The 20,453-nt window shown below is 36.5% G+C and overlaps 1 protein-coding gene across 1 annotated transcript; it reads left to right on the top strand.

Annotated features, from left to right (window-relative positions):
- Positions 1 to 4,473: 4,473 nt before the first annotated feature.
- Positions 4,474 to 19,845, top strand: dipk1b (divergent protein kinase domain 1B). The gene is made up of 5 exons (XM_048166229.1): positions 4,474 to 5,092; positions 12,576 to 12,710; positions 13,876 to 13,983; positions 15,196 to 15,372; positions 17,173 to 19,845. Exons 1-5 carry the CDS (start codon positions 5,027 to 5,029, stop codon positions 17,983 to 17,985), a joined length of 1,299 nt encoding a protein of 432 aa, XP_048022186.1. The 5' UTR covers positions 4,474 to 5,026; the 3' UTR covers positions 17,986 to 19,845.
- Positions 19,846 to 20,453: the final 608 nt, after the last annotated feature.

Genomic DNA, 20,453 nt, shown 5'->3' with positions numbered 1-20,453 from the left:
CTTCTAAGCTATCTTAAAGGTATAGTTCACACAAAAAATAAAGGAACACTCCACTTTTTTTGAAAATAGGCTCATTTTCCAACTCCCCTAGAGTTAAACAGTTGAGTTTTACCATTTTCGAATCCATTCAGCTGATCTCCGGGTCTGGCGGTACCACTTTTAGCATAGCTTAGCATAGTTCATTGAATCTGATTAGACCGTTAGCATCTTGCTCAAAAATGACCAGAGAGTTTTGATATTTTTCCTATTTAAAACTTGACACTTCTGTAGTTCCCGGAGACACGTCTGTAGACCCGGAGAACGGCTGAATGATTCGAAAACGGTAAAACTCAACTGTTTAACTCTAGGGGAGTTGGAAAATAAGCCTATTTTCAAAAAAAGTGGAGTGTTCCTTTAAAACATCATTATTTACTCACCCTCAAATTGTTCTAAACCTGTATGAGTTTCTATGTTCAGCTGAACACAAAATAAGGTATTTTGAAGAATGTGAGTAACTGAACAATTGCTGGTCCTCATTGACTTCAATGGTATGAAAAAAGTCAATGGGGACCAGAAACTGTTACTAACACATTTCAAAATATCTTCTTTTGTGTTCAGCAGAATAAAGAAACTCATACAGGTTTAGAACAACTTGAGGATGAGTAAATTATGACAGAGTTTTCATATTTGGGTGAACTATCCCTTTAACTAGCTACCAGAACACTAATGTGTGATGATTCGGTTGAATGAATCGAACCAGAAACGAACCGATTCGCTCAAATGATTCCCCACGTTCTGTTTTATGCACAAAAGATTCTGCTGCAAGTTTGAATCCCTCCGGTATGTGTGTGTTTCCGGGTACTGGTTGCTTGTATTTCCATGTCATGTGTGTTTGGTGCAAACTACAGTTTATTTAGCATATTAGATTATGGCAATATTTGGAGTTTGTATCAATACCTCCGCGGAACGTTCTGGAACAGTGGAGAGAGTGTGCCGTGTCTTATGAAAATTTTCAGCACTGTTAACAGGACGATCCAGACAAGTCTTCTTGAGCACGGATCAAACCGAACTGAAGTATTTACATCTGATTTGATTATGTAAAATACTGCTGGGAAAGACAAAGGTGTCATGCTGTGCATACTAAATCTTCACTGCAAAAAACGCTGTTCTTACTTAGAGTTTTTGTCTTGTTTCTAGTCAAAATATCTAAAAAATACTTAAATCAAGAAGCATTTTCTTGTTTTTAGGAAAAATAAGTCAAAATTAAGTGAGTTTTTCCTTAAAACAAGCTAAATAATCTGCCAATGGGGTAAGCAAAATAATATTTTTTCAAACCAAAAATAAAATATATAATCTTGTTTTCAGTTTGGATCAAGATAATTTTTCTTACCCCATTGGCAGATTATTTAGCTTGTTTTAAGGAAAAACTCACTTAATTTTGACTTATTTTTCCTGAAAACAAGAAAATAATTTTTACTTGTCAAGAAAATGCTTTTTGATTTAAGAATTTTTAGATATTTTGACTAGAAACAAGACAAAAATTCTAAGAACATCATTTTTTTGCAGTGTTAGAAATGTCTTATTCCTGTTCACTAAAATAAAAATGAGTTACAGTGTTATTTTAGAATAATCTATTATTATATATTAGTATATAATAACTACTATTATATATAACTACTATTATAGTTTTTATTAATATTTTGAATCAGTTTTTATTTTTAAATTTTCACTTTAAAATTTTAGTATTTTGTCATTTTTAATAGTTTTTAGTACATCAACCCTGCCATAGACACACACCTACAATACAGTCTGTCAATTTTATTACAAAATTATTTCCCCTAAAATGTAATTTCCTGTCATTTTAGAATGCTGGTAAAAATGATGCCAAGTGTTGAGAAGTGAATAGCCAGATTACCGATTATAGGAGTTGCAGTTAACAAGATTAAATGGCTAATCAGGGTGTGTAATCAGATATAGCAGATCTTCAGTGCTGCATGTGGTCACGGAGTCATTAAGGTGTTTAAATGTGACCTGACCACAATCACTGCTCTGTGCCTGTGTGTGTGTGTGTGTGTGTTCATTCCCTAACATTGCTTTAGTTTCAATATGCATCAATGTGTAATATACGTGGTCTGTGATTATGTCAATATGAAAATTGTTGCCTGTCATTTTAAAATGACACAATCTTTATATTTCTTATCCAATATATTGAAAGAGTTGTCTTGATGTCACAAGAAGACTAATAAAAACGACGTTTTCTCAGCTGAGCTAAACAGCCAATCACTGCTTCCTATCATGGTGTCAGAGAGTAACGGTCAAGGGAGTGCATCGTGTCAACATCTACGGTGACAAATTTGAGCTAAACTTTGTCCTCAGAGGAGATGTTGTCACACTGATGAGATACTGTGACCTTTTATATAATGGATGTCATCCAGAAATGTAAAAACTGTGTTGTTTTATTATTAAAGATATGGATTGTTTAAAAACTTAATTGATCTTGTGCATTCCTTATTGATTTATTTTAGCACAATTCTCCATGAACCTTTATCGCCATCTGTTGTCCGTAACATGAATTGCAAGAAAGTAAGTTCATGTTACATATAAAATACTGTGACTATTTCACTCTCAGTGTGCTGCATGCAAGATGAAACCTCTGCAAGTACAAGCTTAGCTGTAGACATGTATACATTTTAAAGGTACACTGTGTTACTTTTTTTGTACAAAATTAACAAAATATAAATAATGAGTCAATACAGTGTTTTGAAATCGGCCATCACTATATAAGTAGTTATTTTGTTTTGTTTTTTTGGCGCACCAAAAATATTCTTGTCGCTTTATAATATTAATATTGAACCACTGTACTCACATGTACTGATTTAAATATGTTTAAATAGAAAATAGAAAATAGAAAAAAGTTGCTCCGGCTAGTCCGGAGAATCGGCCATTAAAAAAAAAAAAAAAAAAGCTGAAAAGAGGAGAGTGTGCTTTCTCCGAACACAACAGAGCTCGTAATAAAATGAGAATCAACAATGGCTTTGCTTTTCGGATATGGCAAAAACTGAGGGATTTGAAATGTTGTAAAAGCGACGTGGAGATGGCATTTTTGATTTTTAACTCCAACCGTTGCCGTCTGTCAGTCAAATAATGCTAGTGGATGGGAACTTCTCTACTATAAGAGTAAATAAAACTTGCATAGACAAGTCCAAATTAAACCACGAAACACGAAACGATCGGTTTGTGCGAGAAACCGAACAGTATTTATATCATTTTTTAACTCGAATACACCACTATGTCCAACCGCGTTCAGCATTCGCTTAGTGATGTCTGATCGCGCTCTGACAGCGGCAGTGATGTCTCGCTCTCATTGAAGTATACGCGCGAGACATCACTGCCGCTGTCAGAGCGCGATCAGACCTTACTAACGAGTGCTGAATGCGGTTGGACATAGTGGTGTATTCGAGTTAAAAAATGATATAAATACTGTTCGGTTTCTCGCACAAACCGATCGTTTCGTGTTTCGTGGTTTAATTTGGACTTGTCTATGCAAGTTTTATTTACTCTTATAGTAGAAGTTCCCATCCACTAGCATTATTTGACTGACAGACGGCAACGGTTGCAGTTAAAAATCATCATTTGTGTTCTACTGAAGAAACAAAGTCACCTACATCTTGGATGCGCTGGGGGTAAGCAGATAAACATCAAATTTTAATTTTTGGGTGAACTATCCCTTTAATGAGTAAAGCTACTGTAACATCTTCAGCTAGTCAGCTTGAGATCCTTTCTGTCGAAACTGGTTATATCTCTTAAGCCTAGGAATGTTTTATGAGCAATAGGATAATTATCCTTTTTTTTTTAGTTATGAGAAAGAATGATATTCATCCGTAAAGCCATGCAAAGCCAAAGCACAACCAAAACAATGTTCTTCCGCAAAATGAATGCAGTTTTGTTTTTAACCGCTAGGGGACCATAGTGTACCTTTAAGAACATTTATGCATTATTACTCATTTGACACTGCAATTACTTTTAGACTATAAATTACCTTATGCGCAAAAACAAATTAAAATATTTCTCTTTATTTTTAAGTCAGATTTAAAAGGATTCCCTATTGATTTCTGTTCTATTATATAATATTGTTGATTATTTATTTTGTGTATGTTTTATTCTATTTTTTTTTTCTATTTAGTCTCATGTATATGCTTTTAATATACTTGCAATATCCTTTTGTCTTTGGTCAAATTTAAAGAATATTATTATATTGTCTTTTCTTTAAAAAACAAAATTAAACACATTTTACAAAATCGAAAGTAAAGGTATTTTTAATTATATTTTATTTTATTTAATCACATTTAAAGGGATATTTATCTTAATTATATTCTATTGTCTGTGGTCAAATTTCAGGGATATTGTCTTTTAATTACATAAAACGATATTAAAGGCATTTTTAAAAGTGTTTTATCACATTTAAAGAGATTTTATTTTATTCTATTGTAATCAATCGTATTTAAAGGGACAGTATTGTTTGTTTTCTGTCGGTAGTGTAGATCAGGGTCTCTTCCCCTTTAAGACGCTTTGTGGAGTCGCAGAGAGGCCGAATCTCCAGCTGATCGTCAGTGATTCTCATTCTCGCACCGTCTCATCCACACGATTCGCGCTGATCTTTAAGAGAACCAAACATCTGTCTAAATATCCCGCAAATCCCGAGCTTGTTTTTAAAGCATCTTTGGCCGTGTCGTATCTCGTCGCGCGAGGATGATGCCTGGAGCTCGCGCGTCTCTGGATGCAGCGCGTGCAAATGGATGCGTGTGCGAGCGCGTGTCCTTGAGTTGAGCACCACCAGCATGGGATGTTTCTCCATCGCACGGCCGATTGCATCTTGAAACGAAAGCACACGGCGATAAAATAAGAGTAAATGTGTATTTTTTTGCTCATTGATGTGCTGGAGAACACAGGCGTGTCGTCTGTAATGGAGGAGACGAGATGAGAAAGTGACGGCGCGTTTGGAGAGGAATCGGTATTTGTGTTGCGCATCATCAGTGAAACTGTGAAGATGCCGAGGAGTTTACGCAGGCTGGTGCACCTGGTGCTCTTCTGTCCCTTATCGAAGGGTTTACAGGTAACTTTCTTCACTCGAAAGACAATGTTTGGTCTTATTTTTCCAACGGAAACCTTATAAAGAAATTGAAACAACACAGTAACACAAAAGTACCATGGTATCACTACGTTTTTGATCATGGCACCATGATAATATGTTTCCTGCTCATTGTGTTACCATGAATACTGTGGAAATACCATGATACATGAATATGGAAGTCATTCAAACCGGTGCTAGTTCACTTTTTACTTCAGTAAACATATCTCATATCTCTTTGAAAGTCAATTTTTGTAAGCTATTAAACATTTTTACTATTTTTCCCCATAAATATACGTTGACATTAAGGGGAACATGCCATTAAATAACCTATTTTAGGCTTTTCACTTCAGCAAAATGAAATAAATAAATAAAATAATAATACATTTTTAAAAATTATGCACACGAATTCATGAAACAGCAAATATGCTTAAGGTAGCATAAACATATCAAATAATTTCTGCTAGTGAAAACACACATTTGCGTAATTGTACTCCTTAAAGTTACTGAAATAAAGTCTTTGTGACCCAGTGTGACAACTAGCCCCATTCACCCGTATTCTTTCATGTAGCATTGTATGACCATTTGATACTATCGCTGTACCTCCTAATTTATATGCATTGCATTCATCGTCTGTATTTTTAAAAGACAGACTCCATTAATCATAAGAAAGTGGATCTGTCATTTTAAATGTTGCAATTAATATACTGTTTTCCCATCTTTAGCTAATCACACACACACACACACACACGGCTGGTCTGAGTGCTTAATGCACACAGTATGCTGACAGTATTTCTGTAGATCCGCACTAAGAGCCCTCTTTCATAAGTGCACTCACCGTAAGTGCACACTGTGACCGTTTGAGACTGTGTAGGTCAACTCTGTCAGATTCATTGCTGAACCCTGCGCTGAAGATGGCACAGATGACAAATGCATCTTTCTTTTCTCTCGTACAAGAGAATGAAAACAGCAGTGATTCAACCTGAAGTTAAACAAAAGCACAATTCCTCATATTAAACGGACCTGAAAATTCTCTCATTATTTACTCACTCTCATGCTGTTGCAAACCCATATGACTTTCTGAAATTGAGTTTTAGTGGCAGTTTTATGGGGACTGAAGCTTTCAGTCTTCAAGAATGATGCAAAAGCTTATTAAAATATAAAAGTGATCTTTATGCTATATTCCAAACCTTCTGAAGCCATGCAATAGTTTTGTGAGGAACAGAGCAATATTTAATTTGGTAACACTTTATTTTACAATGTCCTTGTTACACGTTTCGTGTTGTTAGTGTAGTAATATTATGCATACTTACATGGAACTAACCCTAATCAATTTGTGTTGTTTTTTTATGTGTATGCTGGCATATGCGCAGTCTTTCAAAGTATACTCCATTTGATAGCATGTGTGAACGCAGGCACATGCGCTCTAGAAAGTTTCATCTTTGTCCAGTGTCTGCGCTATTTTTCTCCAGAAGTTATGACGGATATCTCAAAACCCCCCTCACACAAGCGCTTGTCAGTGGCGTCTGTTGTTGTTGCAGTCTCCGGTATTTTGTTGATATTGTTGCTCTTTGTCGCTTTTTACTTTTGTTTTTTTTACTGTGTAACAACGGCCCATGCAGGCCAGTGCTGCCACCTTTTGGAATAACTGATTAGTGCAAAACAAATTCAATGCAAATGTGCGACGTGCATAGGGGCGTTCTGGTGACGACATTTGCATCATGCGCACTGTATGCAGACTCTGGCGTACACATAAAAACTGAGGTATACTTTGGCCTTAACCATAACCCTATAGTAAGTACATGTATATGTATACCCTATAGTAAGTACACGTAAATGTATAATTACACTGTAACACGGATACCTTAAAATAAAGGTGCAGTAAGCAATTTCTGAGAGATTTTAAAGGTGCCCTAGCATTAAAAATTTAATTTATATTGGCATAGTTAAATAACAAGAGTTCAGTACATGGAAATGGCATACAGTGAGTCTCAAACTCCATTGCTTCCTCCTTCTTATATAAATCTCATTTGTTTAAAAGACCTCCGAAAAACAGGCGAATCTCAACATAACACCGACGGTTACGTAACAGTTGGGACCATTAATATGTACGACCCCAATATTTGCATATGCCAGCCCATGATCGAGGCATTACACAAGGGCAGCCAGTATTAACGTCTGGATGTGCACAGCTGAATCATAAGACTAGGTAAGCAAGCAAGGACAATAGCGAAAAATGGCAGATGGAGCAATAATAACTGACATGATCCATGATAACATGATATTTTTAGTGATATTTGTAAATTGTCTTTCTAAATGTTTCGTTAGCATGTTGCTAATGTACTGTTAAATGTGGTTAAAGTTACCATCGTTTCTTACTGTATTCACGGAGACAAGAGCCATCGCTATTTTCATTTTTTAAACACTTGCAGTCTGTATAATTCATAAACACAACTTCATTCTTTATAAATCTCTCCAACAGTGTGTAATGTTAGCTTTAGCCACAGAGCAAAACCTCAAACTCATTCAGAATCAAATGTAAACATCCAAATAAATACTATACTCACATAATCCGACGCATGCATGACGAACACTTTGTAAAGATCCATTTTGAGGGTTATATTAGCTGTGTTAACTTTGTTTATGCACTGTTTAAGGCAAGCGCGAGCTCCGGGGGCGGAGAGCGCAAGCATTTAAAGGGGCCGCAGCATGAATCGGCGCATTTCTAATTATGCCCCCAAAATAGGTAGTTAAAAAAATGAATTAAAAAAAAATCTATGGGGTATTTTGAGCTGAAACTTCACAGACACATTCAGGGGACACCTTAGACTTATATTACATCTTGTAAAAAAACGTTCGATGGCACCTTTAAAATCAACCCAAACAAACACACCCCACCCTTCATTGCTCCGCCCCTAAAATGCACAAACATACAAAGCAAGAGTGGATGTCTCTTTATCATAGCTGAAGTGAAGCAAAATCAGAAAAGAAGATGAACGACAAGGAAGCACAAAAAATGCAGAAAAATGCTCAAGCAGCACACCAGCTCCAGACAAACAATGACACTCAAAACTGTCCTGTTATTATAGCTAACATTACAACAACAGCATATCTTGGTTCTGTGAAATATAGCATAATCAGTGTTACTCATGTATGTAGCAGAAACAAAGCTGCCTCTGCATCCGTTTTCAGGCCTTCCTGCTTAAGTCCAAAGTATACTTCCCTTTTACACAAGGTTCAGCGTAGTGTGCGTGACGCAAATTTCATCATCAGAAGAGTACGCGCGTACGGATTTTTGTAACTGCGTGTACTTTGTGTGCGCAGGTCGAACGTGCACATTTAATATTTTTTGCAGTAATTAATTTATCCACAAGGTGGCAACCGTGCCGTGGGGTCGTCGATTCACAAGGTAGTCAAACAAAAACTGCATAAACAGAAAAGACTGGAACACATGCAAGCTACAGTGACAATGGAGGCCTACATAGATGAGAGATTATGTGAAGACATTAGAAAGTACCCTCATTTGTACAGCTCTAGCATTAAAGAATACAAAAGCCCTGTTTCCACTGCAGGAACTTTCCTCAGGAACTAGGGACTTTGTGATGGTACTCGGTAGGTTTCGACCACAGGAACCAGGGTCTAAATTTCTCCCTCAAAAAGTCCCTGCTCGTGAGATAGTACTTTTTCAAAAGTTCTGGAACTTCTGAGGGTGGGACTTGGGCGCTGAACATGCTGAGTTAACACAGTATTTTGATTGGTTGGCTCCACGCAGCATATTATTTCTACTACCTTTTTTTAAAGTCTGTTACAGGGTGTGCAGTAAGAGTTGTTCGCTATTTGAATCAACAATGGGGTTTAAAAATATGAGGTTCAGGCTTTATTAGAGGGTTAGTTCACCCAAAAATGAAAATTCTGTCATTAATTACTCACCCTCATGCCGTTCCACACCTGTAAGACCTTTGTTAATCTTCGGAACACAAATTAAGATATTTAGTTGAAATCCGATGGCTCCGTGAGGCCTTCATAGGGAGCATTTACATTTACATTTATGCATTTGGCCGACACTTTTATCCAAAGCAACTTACATTGTATTATACTATACATTTGTACATTTGTGACATTTCCTCTCTCAAGATCCATTAATGTACTAAAAACATATTTAAATTGGTTCATGTGAGTACAGTGGTTCAATATTAATATTATAAAGCGACGAGAATAGTTTTGGAGCGCCAAAAAACCCCCCCAAATAACGACTTATTTAGTAATGGCCAAATTCAAAACACTGCTTCATGAAGCTTCGGAGCATTATGAATCAGTGTATCGAATCTGCTGTTCGGAGCGCCAAAGTCACGTGATTTCAGCAGTTTGGCGGTTTGACACGCGATCCGAATCATGATTCGATACACTGATTCATTATGCTCCAAAGCTTCCTGAAGCAGTGTTTTGAAATCGGCCATCACTATATAAGTCGTTATTTAGTTTTTTTTGGCGCACCAAAAATATTCTCGTCGCTTTATAATATTAATATTGAACCACTGTACTCACATGAACTGATTTAAATATGTTTTTAGTACATTAATGGATCTTGAGAGAGGAAGTGTCATTGCTCCCTATGGAGGCCTCACGGAGCCATCGGATTTCAACTAAAATATCTTAATTTGTATTCCGAAGATTAACGAAGGTCTTACAGGTGTGGAACGACATGAGGGTGAGTAATAAATGACAGAATTTTCATGTTTGGGTGAACTAACCCTTTAAGCATATATGTAGAGGACGAAATCCAGCAGGAACCGAAAAGTTGTGTGCATGGAATTAGACCGCGATGGAAATGCAGACTGCAACAGGTCTGGGGGGGGAAAAAGTTCTGGGTAATTTAGGTGGAAATGAGGCTAAATATATTTACATGGTGTTCTAACTTGTGGCGAGAGATTGCTCAAAACTGCGAACGCCTGTGTACGCGTACGAGTCAAGCGAAGTATACTTGGCAAGGCTGTGTGTTCGACTGTGTGTGTATGCAAAAAACGAAGTATACTTTGGGCTTTAGGTCTCTCCAGCACTGGAAAGCTTTTCTAATATTAAAGCTCTTGCCTGATCATAACCTTACTTTTTCCAGTAAAAGACCTACAAAACTTTTTGTAATGTCTCTCAGCCCTCTCTCTTTCTACAGTCTTTCTTCAAATCTCCCTCTTGCTCACACTCTCCTCCCCCATCATGAGTGGACACGCCCCCTACTGCTGATTGGCTACAAGTTTGTTGTGCCGCTCGGTCTGATCCACTTTCAACAGCGTTTATAAAAAATTGCTTACTGCACCTTTAATTGATTGAGTTGAATTTGAGAACTGAGTCAATTCAATTTGTAAACAAATCATTTAGGCTGGTTTTGAGAACTAGATCAATAGATTCATTGAAAAATTTGACTCAAAAGAATGAAATGTTCATGCATACGACATCTCTACTTTCATGAACTCTTAATGAATGTGCCAAGAAGAGATAGGGTGAGATTTTTTTTCAAGACTATTGTCATGATTTGAACACTTTCTATGAAACTTTTATGGCGCTTTTGCATGCTTTTTGAAGCTTGAAAGCCCCATTCATTGTATTTTCATGGCATTTCAATTGAAATGTTGTTCATATTAAGTTTATAACAACATGAGGGTGAGTAAATGATTATATAATGTTTATTTTTCAATGAAAAATTCAGTGCAAATTTTTACATGACATGAATGTATTTTAAAGTGCGGCACTGTCAAAACTGCATTTTTTGGACTGCGTGTTCAGGCCTTGTTTTCAGAGAGCACACACATGCACACGGACTGAATTTAGGTATCTAATAACAGTTGTCTGTATCAACAGGCAGTAATCAGATATGTGTGTTTTCACAGAGTCACACAACACAAACACACACTCACTTTCCCACTCGAGCACAGAGAACAGTTGCTGCCTTCGGCATTCAGTGCCCTTTTACACCTGAAAACTGTCCAAGAGAAGACGTTTAATCTTGTTAGGACACATGCTAATGACCACTAATATTGTTCACTGTTGCTTTCTCTCTCTAATTCTCTCAAAGTGGGATAAGCTACAGTTACATCGCAAGCCAATGTGCCCCATTCGGATTTTCTGCTCAAATCCAATTTTTTTTTTTTTTTGTGAGGTTTTTCAAATGACCTTTTAAATGTGGCACATATCCTACATAAAACACTCCACCCTGGCATATTCATCATAATGTCATCATCAACATCAAGTTTCAACATGTAATTTAATATAATTTTTACTTATGGAAAAAAGTGACTTAGGACTGTTCAAAGCAACACATTTAAGACATAATGCACATTGATATATATTAAATTTTAATTAATATTATATTTTGCATCTGTATATATTTTATGCATTTTTATATGCACCTTTTTGTCTATTACTTAATTTAGTTATTTTGTAAATAAACAATTCTAAATAATTTGCCTGTATATCATAACATAATGACAAAGGTTGAATTTAGATTGAAATAAAAATTTCATGATGGCAAATTCTGATATTAAGGTCCACATATTAAAGTGGCCCAGATCGGCATTAAAAATGTAATATAAATGAGAGCTTATATATTTCATGTGGCACATACCCCACATTCATAAAACATCCCACACTGGCATATTCATCATAAAGTCATCAGCAAGTTTTATAATGTAATTTAATATGATATTTTTTCTTATTATATGAAATTAAAACAACTTTGAACTTCTGATCTGCATCTCTTCTGTCATTGTTCAAAGCGAAACATTTGAGACATTATGTACATCAATAAATATTACATTTATTAAATTATTTATTATTGTGATGTAGTATTATACATTCTAAAAAATTACTGTAAAAAACGAAACAAATTTACACAGTAAAATACTGTTTTCCAGATTGAAATGGCAGTATACCATAAAAAAGGCATTCTGGGTAATAAAGAGGCCTATATGCACTGAAATAGTAATACACTGTACAAGTAATGCATTCAGGGTAATATTTGTCAGAAAGTAGCCTATAGGTTATAGGTAGCCTATATTTTCTCAAAAACAACCAATAATATTACCCAGAATGCATTGGTTTTTATGGTATTTTACTATGTAAATTTTTCGTTCTCTTTTTTTTTTTTTTTTTTTTAGAGTGTATATTCACATATTGCTTTTTTTTTTTTTTTTAAATATTTTCTTATGTTATATTTAAACATATTGTTATATGTACCCTTCTGTGCAATACTTTATATATTTATTGTAAAGAGAGTAAAATGATTATAAATTATCAAAGGTTGAGTTAAGAGTGATATAATAATGATTTTACACTGCACATTGAAAAATTCTGATATTTATCCAATTTATTTCCACATGAAAGTGGAAATAAATTCGGAGTAAAAGTGCAATATAAACGAGAGATTATATATGTCATGTGAAATATTGTTGAGTGTATATTTATGTGTCTCTTTCAGTCCCGTTTACCTGCAGTAAAGGTCAAGTACCTGTTGGTGGCGTGGTTTGGGATTCTGGTGGCCAGCTGGGTGATTTACATGCAGTATTCCTCTTATTCAGAGCTCTGCAGAGGACACGTCTGTACCATGCTCATTGTAAGTCACTGAAATCCTCCATAATGCATGAGTTGAACTGGACGTCCCTTCCCATGAGCGCCATTCCCTGCCACTTAGGTGAAATCAACGTGGAATAGAGAGGATTTGCTGCTTTAGACAGAGCGTGAGAGACTTATGATGATACATGATGATTGACAAACACCTCAGTGCGATCTTATACCGTACATACACACAGATGGTGTAATATTTATGCTGTTTGCCCTCTAGTATTCGTCCCTGACAGGAAGTCATTGCACAGAACTGCTGAAACTGGAAAATTAAAAGGAGGAAGCAAGAGAGGTGGCAGTTCATAATTATGCTGTTATGGAAACCACATTTAAATATTCTCCGTTTTATTGTCGCAGTAGGCTAATTATGCTGTTTGATTGAGTTTAATCACAAATTCTGTATTCAGCTACAGGATGTAAACAATAACTTCCTCTTACTGTGATGTTCTGCATTCAAAGTCACACATTCGTTCTTAATAATTATCTCATCTACTCACCATCTACTCGCTCGTGTTTTTTTTTTTTTAAAGGAACAATCAGGATGTGCTTTTCAATACAACACAAGTGTATCATAACTAGTGTGTTCAAGCTCCAAAATTACAAAATCCATACAACTTGTGCACCATAGTCTTTTAAAGCCACACTATAGTACTATGCGAGGAACAGACCTAAATTTTAAGTATTAGTTGCTGGAAACCTCATTTTGTGCTACATTTTCATTTTTCTAAAAACAAATTTGCCAGTCTTTTCAGAGCCTTAAAATGTGATGTTATAAAATACCTCTGTACGTCTGTGTCAGTGTTAGACACTTGGTGAGGCCCAGAGAAAGGAAAGGCCTTTTCAGCTCTTGTTTTGCAACATGTGTGCTGAAAGCCACTTGGGTAGATATCAGAAATGAAAGCGAGAAGGAAGAGAGAGAACGCAGTTGAGAAGGAGAAGTTATACACTGCCGTTAGACTGATCTGTGCGTTTGTGGGTCATTATCTGCACAAGAGCCAGTCCATCATAACATCATGACCCCCTCTGTCCTCTAACTGGCTGGTTTGTCCTCCTGTTGCTTGCACAAGACTGTTAAATTGGGAAAAGATGTCAAGATACAGTATTCACAGTATATAGTGTTTGTGATTAATGCCTGTCCATTTTCTGCGTGTGTTTAGTGTGATCATTACCGCAGAGGAATCATCTCGGGGTCGGTGTGCAAGTCTCTCTGTGAGGAGAAAACTCTGTCTCTTCAACACTGTCTTTCAACGTCACCAACGCACCAGGTAAACACACACAAGGATGATTGTTACAAAAACACATTTTAATGAAAAGAAATTATAATTTGCATTTGTTTTTTTGTCACATTTATTTTCCATAACAAGCACATTTTCCTATGGAAGCTTGTTTCCACCATTAAAAATAAAAATAAAAAAGGTAAATGCAACTTTTTATCTCACAGTTATGATTTATTTTTCTCAGAATTGCGAGATATAAACTTACAGTTGTGATTTGTAATTTCGGAATTATGAGATAAAGTAAGAATTGTGAGATATAAACTTAATTCTGAGAAAAAAAATCAGAATTTTATAGTTTTAGCAATTCTGACTTCATAAGACACAATTGCGAGTATATATCTCACAATTCTGACTTTATAACTTGCAATTCTGACTTTATCTCGCAATTCTGACTTTATATCTCACAATTCTGACTTTATAACTTGCAATTCTGACTTTATCTCACAATTCGGACTTTATAACTCGCAATTGCGAGAAAAAAGTCAGAATTGTGAGATAAAAAGTTGCAATTACCTTTTTTATTTTTTATGTAATGGCGAAAACAAGCTTTCATATTTTCCTCCAAATTTCTCATTGAGGTAATGAATCTAGACATTTTACTTCATATTTATCTTTTTTTATTTAATTTGCATTATTCTCAATTATGATTTTTCTATACTGCAATGTGACTTTTTCATTATTATTTTTTTTTCATGATTTTGTTTTATCTGATTTATTAAAAATAATTGAATTATTAATAATTAATTGGGTTTTTTTGTCACAAAGTGAAAAAAATTAATTATGGTCCTAAATAGGCATGTATATACAATTATGGATGATTCTTACAAAAATATGTTCAGGTCACATTTTAATGAAAAAAAGTTATATTTTGCATTTAGTTTTTGTGTGACATTTATTTTATTGAACAATCAAGCACATTTTTCTTTCCAAAATATTTATCTAGACATATTACTTTATATTTACCTGTTTTATTTGCATTATTCTCAGTATTGCAATTTATTTTTTTACTATATTCAATTTTTAATGCATTATTTATTCATTTATTACAAATAATTTACTTATTAATATTTTAAAGAATTTTTTACTTTCAATCATTTTTGGTCACAATGTAAAAAAAAATAAAAATAGAAAAAAAGAAATGATGGTCCTAAATAGGCATACATCTGTCACACACTTGTTGTTGTTATATGTGTGGTGCAGGTGTACAGTGCTGTGTGGAAGGAGAAAGCTGTGTTGGTGAAGTGTGGCATTGAAGAGAGTATGAGAGGAGAAAACGGTCCAGACACTCCACTACGGCATGACAACAACCTCTATGATAAACCCACCCGCGGTACATCCATGGATGAATTCAGAGCGATGCTGCATTCCTTCCTCAAGGTCTCTTCATCTACTACACCTCCTTTATTGTCAATGTTTCACATTAAAAGCAAATATCACAGTAAACCAGACCTGCATTTGACAAAGAAACCAGTTTTATTCTCATAAAATGCCTGTCCTTAAATTCTTGAACTTAAATTGTTGTGGTGCAGGCATTATATCAATGTTTTTCAATCGTATGCCGATATTCAATAGATATATTGATATTAATGCCTTTAATCTGAAATGGGTTTCACAATTTCAATTTAACAGCCATTGTTTTCAAGAAGATTTAAAATGTTTAATAGAAGTGAAAATCTAGTTCAAAATTAGTGTTTCTTTCTAAATGACCATTAGCATATAATATTTAATCATTTTAATACATGAAAAAACAAAATTTTTAAGTGGTTTTTGGACAGTTTGAACTTATTTTCCAAAATTAACTGAACTTACCACCTCCAATGCCATTTTTGTCTATTTTAAGTTTTACATTTATTGCAATGATTTTAAATGTTGATTAAATGAAATCACCAGTCAAGTGATCAGAAATATATGATGAATATTCGCAATATCACTCAGTTCTAATTGTGACTGATATTTGAGAAGTTCATGTCCTGCAGAGGAAAGCAGAAACGGAACTAAAGACAGTCTAACCCTCTCTAAGCTTTCGGCTGTTCCTCAAGGTCTCCTGTAGGAGGGTGAAAATGGATAGAAAGAGCAGGGGAGGGAGTGGGGTAACAGGGAAGAGAAGCCAAAAATAACTGAAGGAGCTTGAAAAGGTCACAGCCAGAACAATACACTCACTCTCAGTGTCACAGGGGAGAACAACAAACACACACACTTAAACACAACCCACACAAAATGCTGTAAATGGCCATGCACACTTCAGTATAAAGGCATATATGTGTACTGGATAAAGACTATAGTTTAGACATTTCATGAAATAAAAATTAGAGTTTTGTGGCTTTTAGTCCATGTCAGTTAGGCCCTGATTACACCTGGTATTAGGACGTGTTTTGGTCGATCGGATCACAAGTGGACGAGGCAGACACATACCCAAATACACCTGGTATTTTAATCGGTCTCTTTTCTCCACTTTCAACCACTTCAGTCCTGATTTCTTTGAGGGGAGGGTCTATTGGCAGGTAAATGTGTGGGCTTTTTCAGATCTTTCGATCTAATGGACAAAATAAGCTTGTGCAATTTACATATGAACATGCACGGAGACAAAAGAAAAACATATTGACATGTTAGAAATCAGGAATCAGGTGAGAGAACATTGTGCTTGGTACATTTTTCATCTTCAAACCAAACTTGGGTGTTCAGCCGACAAAGTTTAAATCCCGTCTGGCTATCGCGCTTCCCATAATGTTTACGCATTAGTTCAGTAGGCGGAGAGTAGGCGGTCTTTTGTGGCTGTTTGAACGCATTTGACCACATGAGCATTTACACTACAAAAGCTATCCGGTCGAATGTTTTCTCGACTACCTCTGGAAGTGATTGAAAGTGGATAAGCTCAAAACGTTTTAGACCCCATTTACACCTGTATTTAGCCGAGTCCATTTGTGATCCGATCAACCAAAAAGCATCTTAATTGAAGGTGTACTTTTTTTTTTCTCCCGGTAAAACAAAAATATTGACAATGATCTCGTATACATACAATGCTCTCTAGAATGAATTCTTCCCCTACTCCTAAATTATAAATACCACCCACCTCTGACTAGAAATAGAAAGTAGTAAATCATAGTTCATGATTGTGACAAAAAGGTTATTGATGGCAATTTATTCCAAAACTAAAATTTCTCTCCCATTCCTTCACAGGACAGTGTTGGAGAGCAATCGTCTCTTGGCACCCTTGTAAACCGTGTGATTTCTCTAGCTGATGTTAATGGTGATGGCAAAGTTTCATTAGCAGAGGCGAAATCCGTGTGGGCTTTGCTTCAGATCAATGAATTTGTTTTAATGGTGGCACTGCAGGATAAAGAACATGCTCCCCACCTGCTGGGCTTCTGTGGAGACCTTTACGTGACTGAACACGTAGCACACAGCGCCCTCTTCAGGCTGGAGGTGCCTGCCTGGCTACAGCCAGTGTTTCCAGAGGCGCTGGGCGTCGCTCTTAACCAGTGGCTCGCTCCCGCATGGCCCCGCAGGGCTCGAATAACCATCGGTCTGCTCGAGTTTGTGGAGGAGGTGTTCCATGGCATTTACGGAAGCTTCTACATATGTGACGCAAGCCCGAGGCGGGTTGGGTACAATGCGAAATATGACTTCAAAATGGCAGACCTTCAGAGCGTAGCATCGGAGGCAACCGTCAAGGGGTTCCTGCGAGGGAGAACTTGCGAGGCAAATGCCGACTGCACTTACGGGCGAGATTGTACCGCGACGTGCGACCGATTGGCAAGGCAGTGTAATGTGGAGGTGGTGCAGCCTAACTTAGCCAAGGTGTGCGCGCTACTGCAAGACTTCCTGCTCTTCGGAGCGCCATCAGACCTGAGGGAGGATCTGGAAAAACAGTTACGCACCTGTGTGACTCTCAGCGGACTTGCCTCGCAGATGGAGGTGCATCATTCCCTTGTTCTGAACAATCTCAAAACACTACTGTGGAAGAAGATCTCGAACACCAAGTACTCTTGAGACCAACATAGGGATGATCAAGAGAAAGGCAACGAAGAGCAGGAGAATTGGAGACATCCTGAGAGCGAAAGTGGGGTCAGCACAGCAGCCTCTGAAGGGCCAACAGAATAGCTGAACTCTGCCAGCCCCTACCGACATAAAATCTGTCAAATCAATCACCTTTAAGAGAGAATATGGTGTATGCTCTGAAAGGACATACACTACATCCCCACCCACTATTTTGATCAAGCGACTCAAATGAAGATCCTTTAATCCAATAGAAACACCCCTTAGCCTGAAAGACCTACGATGAAGTAAGACTGTCCAATTAGGAACAAAGACAATTGGAGGACATTTATTTAAGTGTGCAAACACCTTCCCAAATTTTTCTGAGTTCTGCTTGGTCAGCTTTTGGTTAAGGACCTGGGCTGCAAGCACAATGATAGTAGGGTCAATTCCAAGTAGAAGTAACCCAAGGAAAGGAGAGTTTCTAAGAGGATGGTCTTGCTCTACAACCCCAGCCTCTATTTTACTTGAGCAATTAATCTGAAAACCCTTTAACGCTATAGAAAAACCATCGGAAGAGTCTCTTTCCTAGATTTTCTAGCCGAAATTTCCAAGGTGAAGTTAAAGTCTAATTGGGAACAACTGGAGGATGTTCTTTGACCATGCAAACCCCTTCCCAAATGAAACCTTGAGTCCTGCTTGGTGAACTTTTGGTTAAGGATCGCGGCTACAAGCACAAAGACAAAGGGGTTCATTCCAAGAAGTGGTTTGCAAGAGGACGGTCTTGCTCTACAACCGCTATACCCTTGAGCAAGTCACGCAAATTTTGGTTGCGACTGGGGGACTGGTCCTGGAACGTTTTTGTGATGTAAACTACATCCACACACCTGTTTTGACTTTCAACATGGAACCAGAATGATCTTTAGCAATGTTTGGAAGCACCTTTCTTTCAAAGTCAAGAAATGTCTGGACTCTAGGCCAAAACCTGCAACACATCCAAGATGTCAACATTGGAATGAGTATGAGTAAAGGACTGAGTAAAGGTTATATGTCTTTTTACAGAGTGTATGGTGTGTAAATGTGTTTGTGTGCTTGTTCTAGGAGGATGCTTTCTCTCATGTTGTAGTTTCACAGGAAGGAATTCCTTTTCCGAGCGTTCTGAAGCATTTGTGATGGGATTTGCTATGCTTGAACTGTGAGATTACCTACTGTGTTTCTCAGGGTATGTGTGTTTATGTCCGAATGTGTTTGGTAAATGATTACTATTAACATTAAAGACAGAATTGTGGTGTCAGTACACAGTTTGAGGAATCACGGTCTAGTGACCGTGTATGTGCAGAAAGTGTTTGTGCACACTGTAAACACTTACACTTGACTCACATTAGCCACTTTTATAAACATCTCACACTAGCATAACTAACAGATCTCAGATTGCATCTCATTAATACTAACCAATGTGCACTTTCCACGGATAACCAACAGGAAGTACATCAGAGTATTTACATTAAGAATCATGTGACCAAGCGCACATTTTCAAGATCAATCTCCACCAAGACTTTGTGGGAACAACCCTAAAATTTCATTCTTGCACAGATTAACACACCTATGTGGGAGTTGATTTTGCAGACATAAGGCACGAAAGGACGATGAGCTTTTGTCTTCTAGTGTGTGTGCTAGGCTTTAGTACAATTACTTGTTGTTGAATGAAGTGATTTTATGTACTTTTAAGTCATGTTTCTTATTTTATTCTGTGTCTCTGTATGGAGAGCAGCACAATTAGCATCTGGCCTTGTTCAGGCTCCTAAATACTTATTTATTTTACCTCCATCATTCTGTTAAACTATTATTCAGTGATTAGTAAATGTTTGAAACTCATATTGTGTGTATGTGTGTTTTATTAAATAATTTTTTTGTGTTTTTTGAAGTGAAGCACAGGCACACAAAGTACAGCAATTGGTGGGAGGTCAAACACAACAGCACGTATCCTTTTACCCGACCTTTAGTAAGAAACAAGGAATCAGCATATATTAGTGCAGGGAGGCCTCCCAAACCCACCTCACCTTTAAAAGGACATGTTACTAACAGGACCAAAACTGGAGAGAAAAAGATTGAAAACTTGAACCAAACCTCAAACAAGCTGTTATTTATTTGAATATTTTTATGGTAAAAGAATTATCACATCCAACTTGTTTTATTAGTTCCATAAAATATGCAATAATTTGACTAGATGGATATACTGAATTATAGCATATTTACTTTAATTATGAGTGTAATTATAGCATATCATGTTTAATGTGAACATATGCTACTGTTCAAAAGTTTGGGTTTGGTGAGATTTTTAAAATGTTTTTGAAAGAAGTCTCTTTTGCTCACCAAGGCTGCAATTATTTAATAATAATAACAACAGTAAAAACAAGAATATTGTGAAATTTCAAATGTTTATAACTGTAATTTAAAATGACCTTTTTTCCTGATTCGAAGCT

Source organism: Megalobrama amblycephala, linkage group LG18 (genome assembly GCF_018812025.1).
Source record: "Megalobrama amblycephala isolate DHTTF-2021 linkage group LG18, ASM1881202v1, whole genome shotgun sequence".
Taxonomy (NCBI): Eukaryota; Metazoa; Chordata; class Actinopteri; order Cypriniformes; family Xenocyprididae; genus Megalobrama; species Megalobrama amblycephala.
This window is presented reverse-complemented; position numbering and strand designations above follow the sequence as displayed.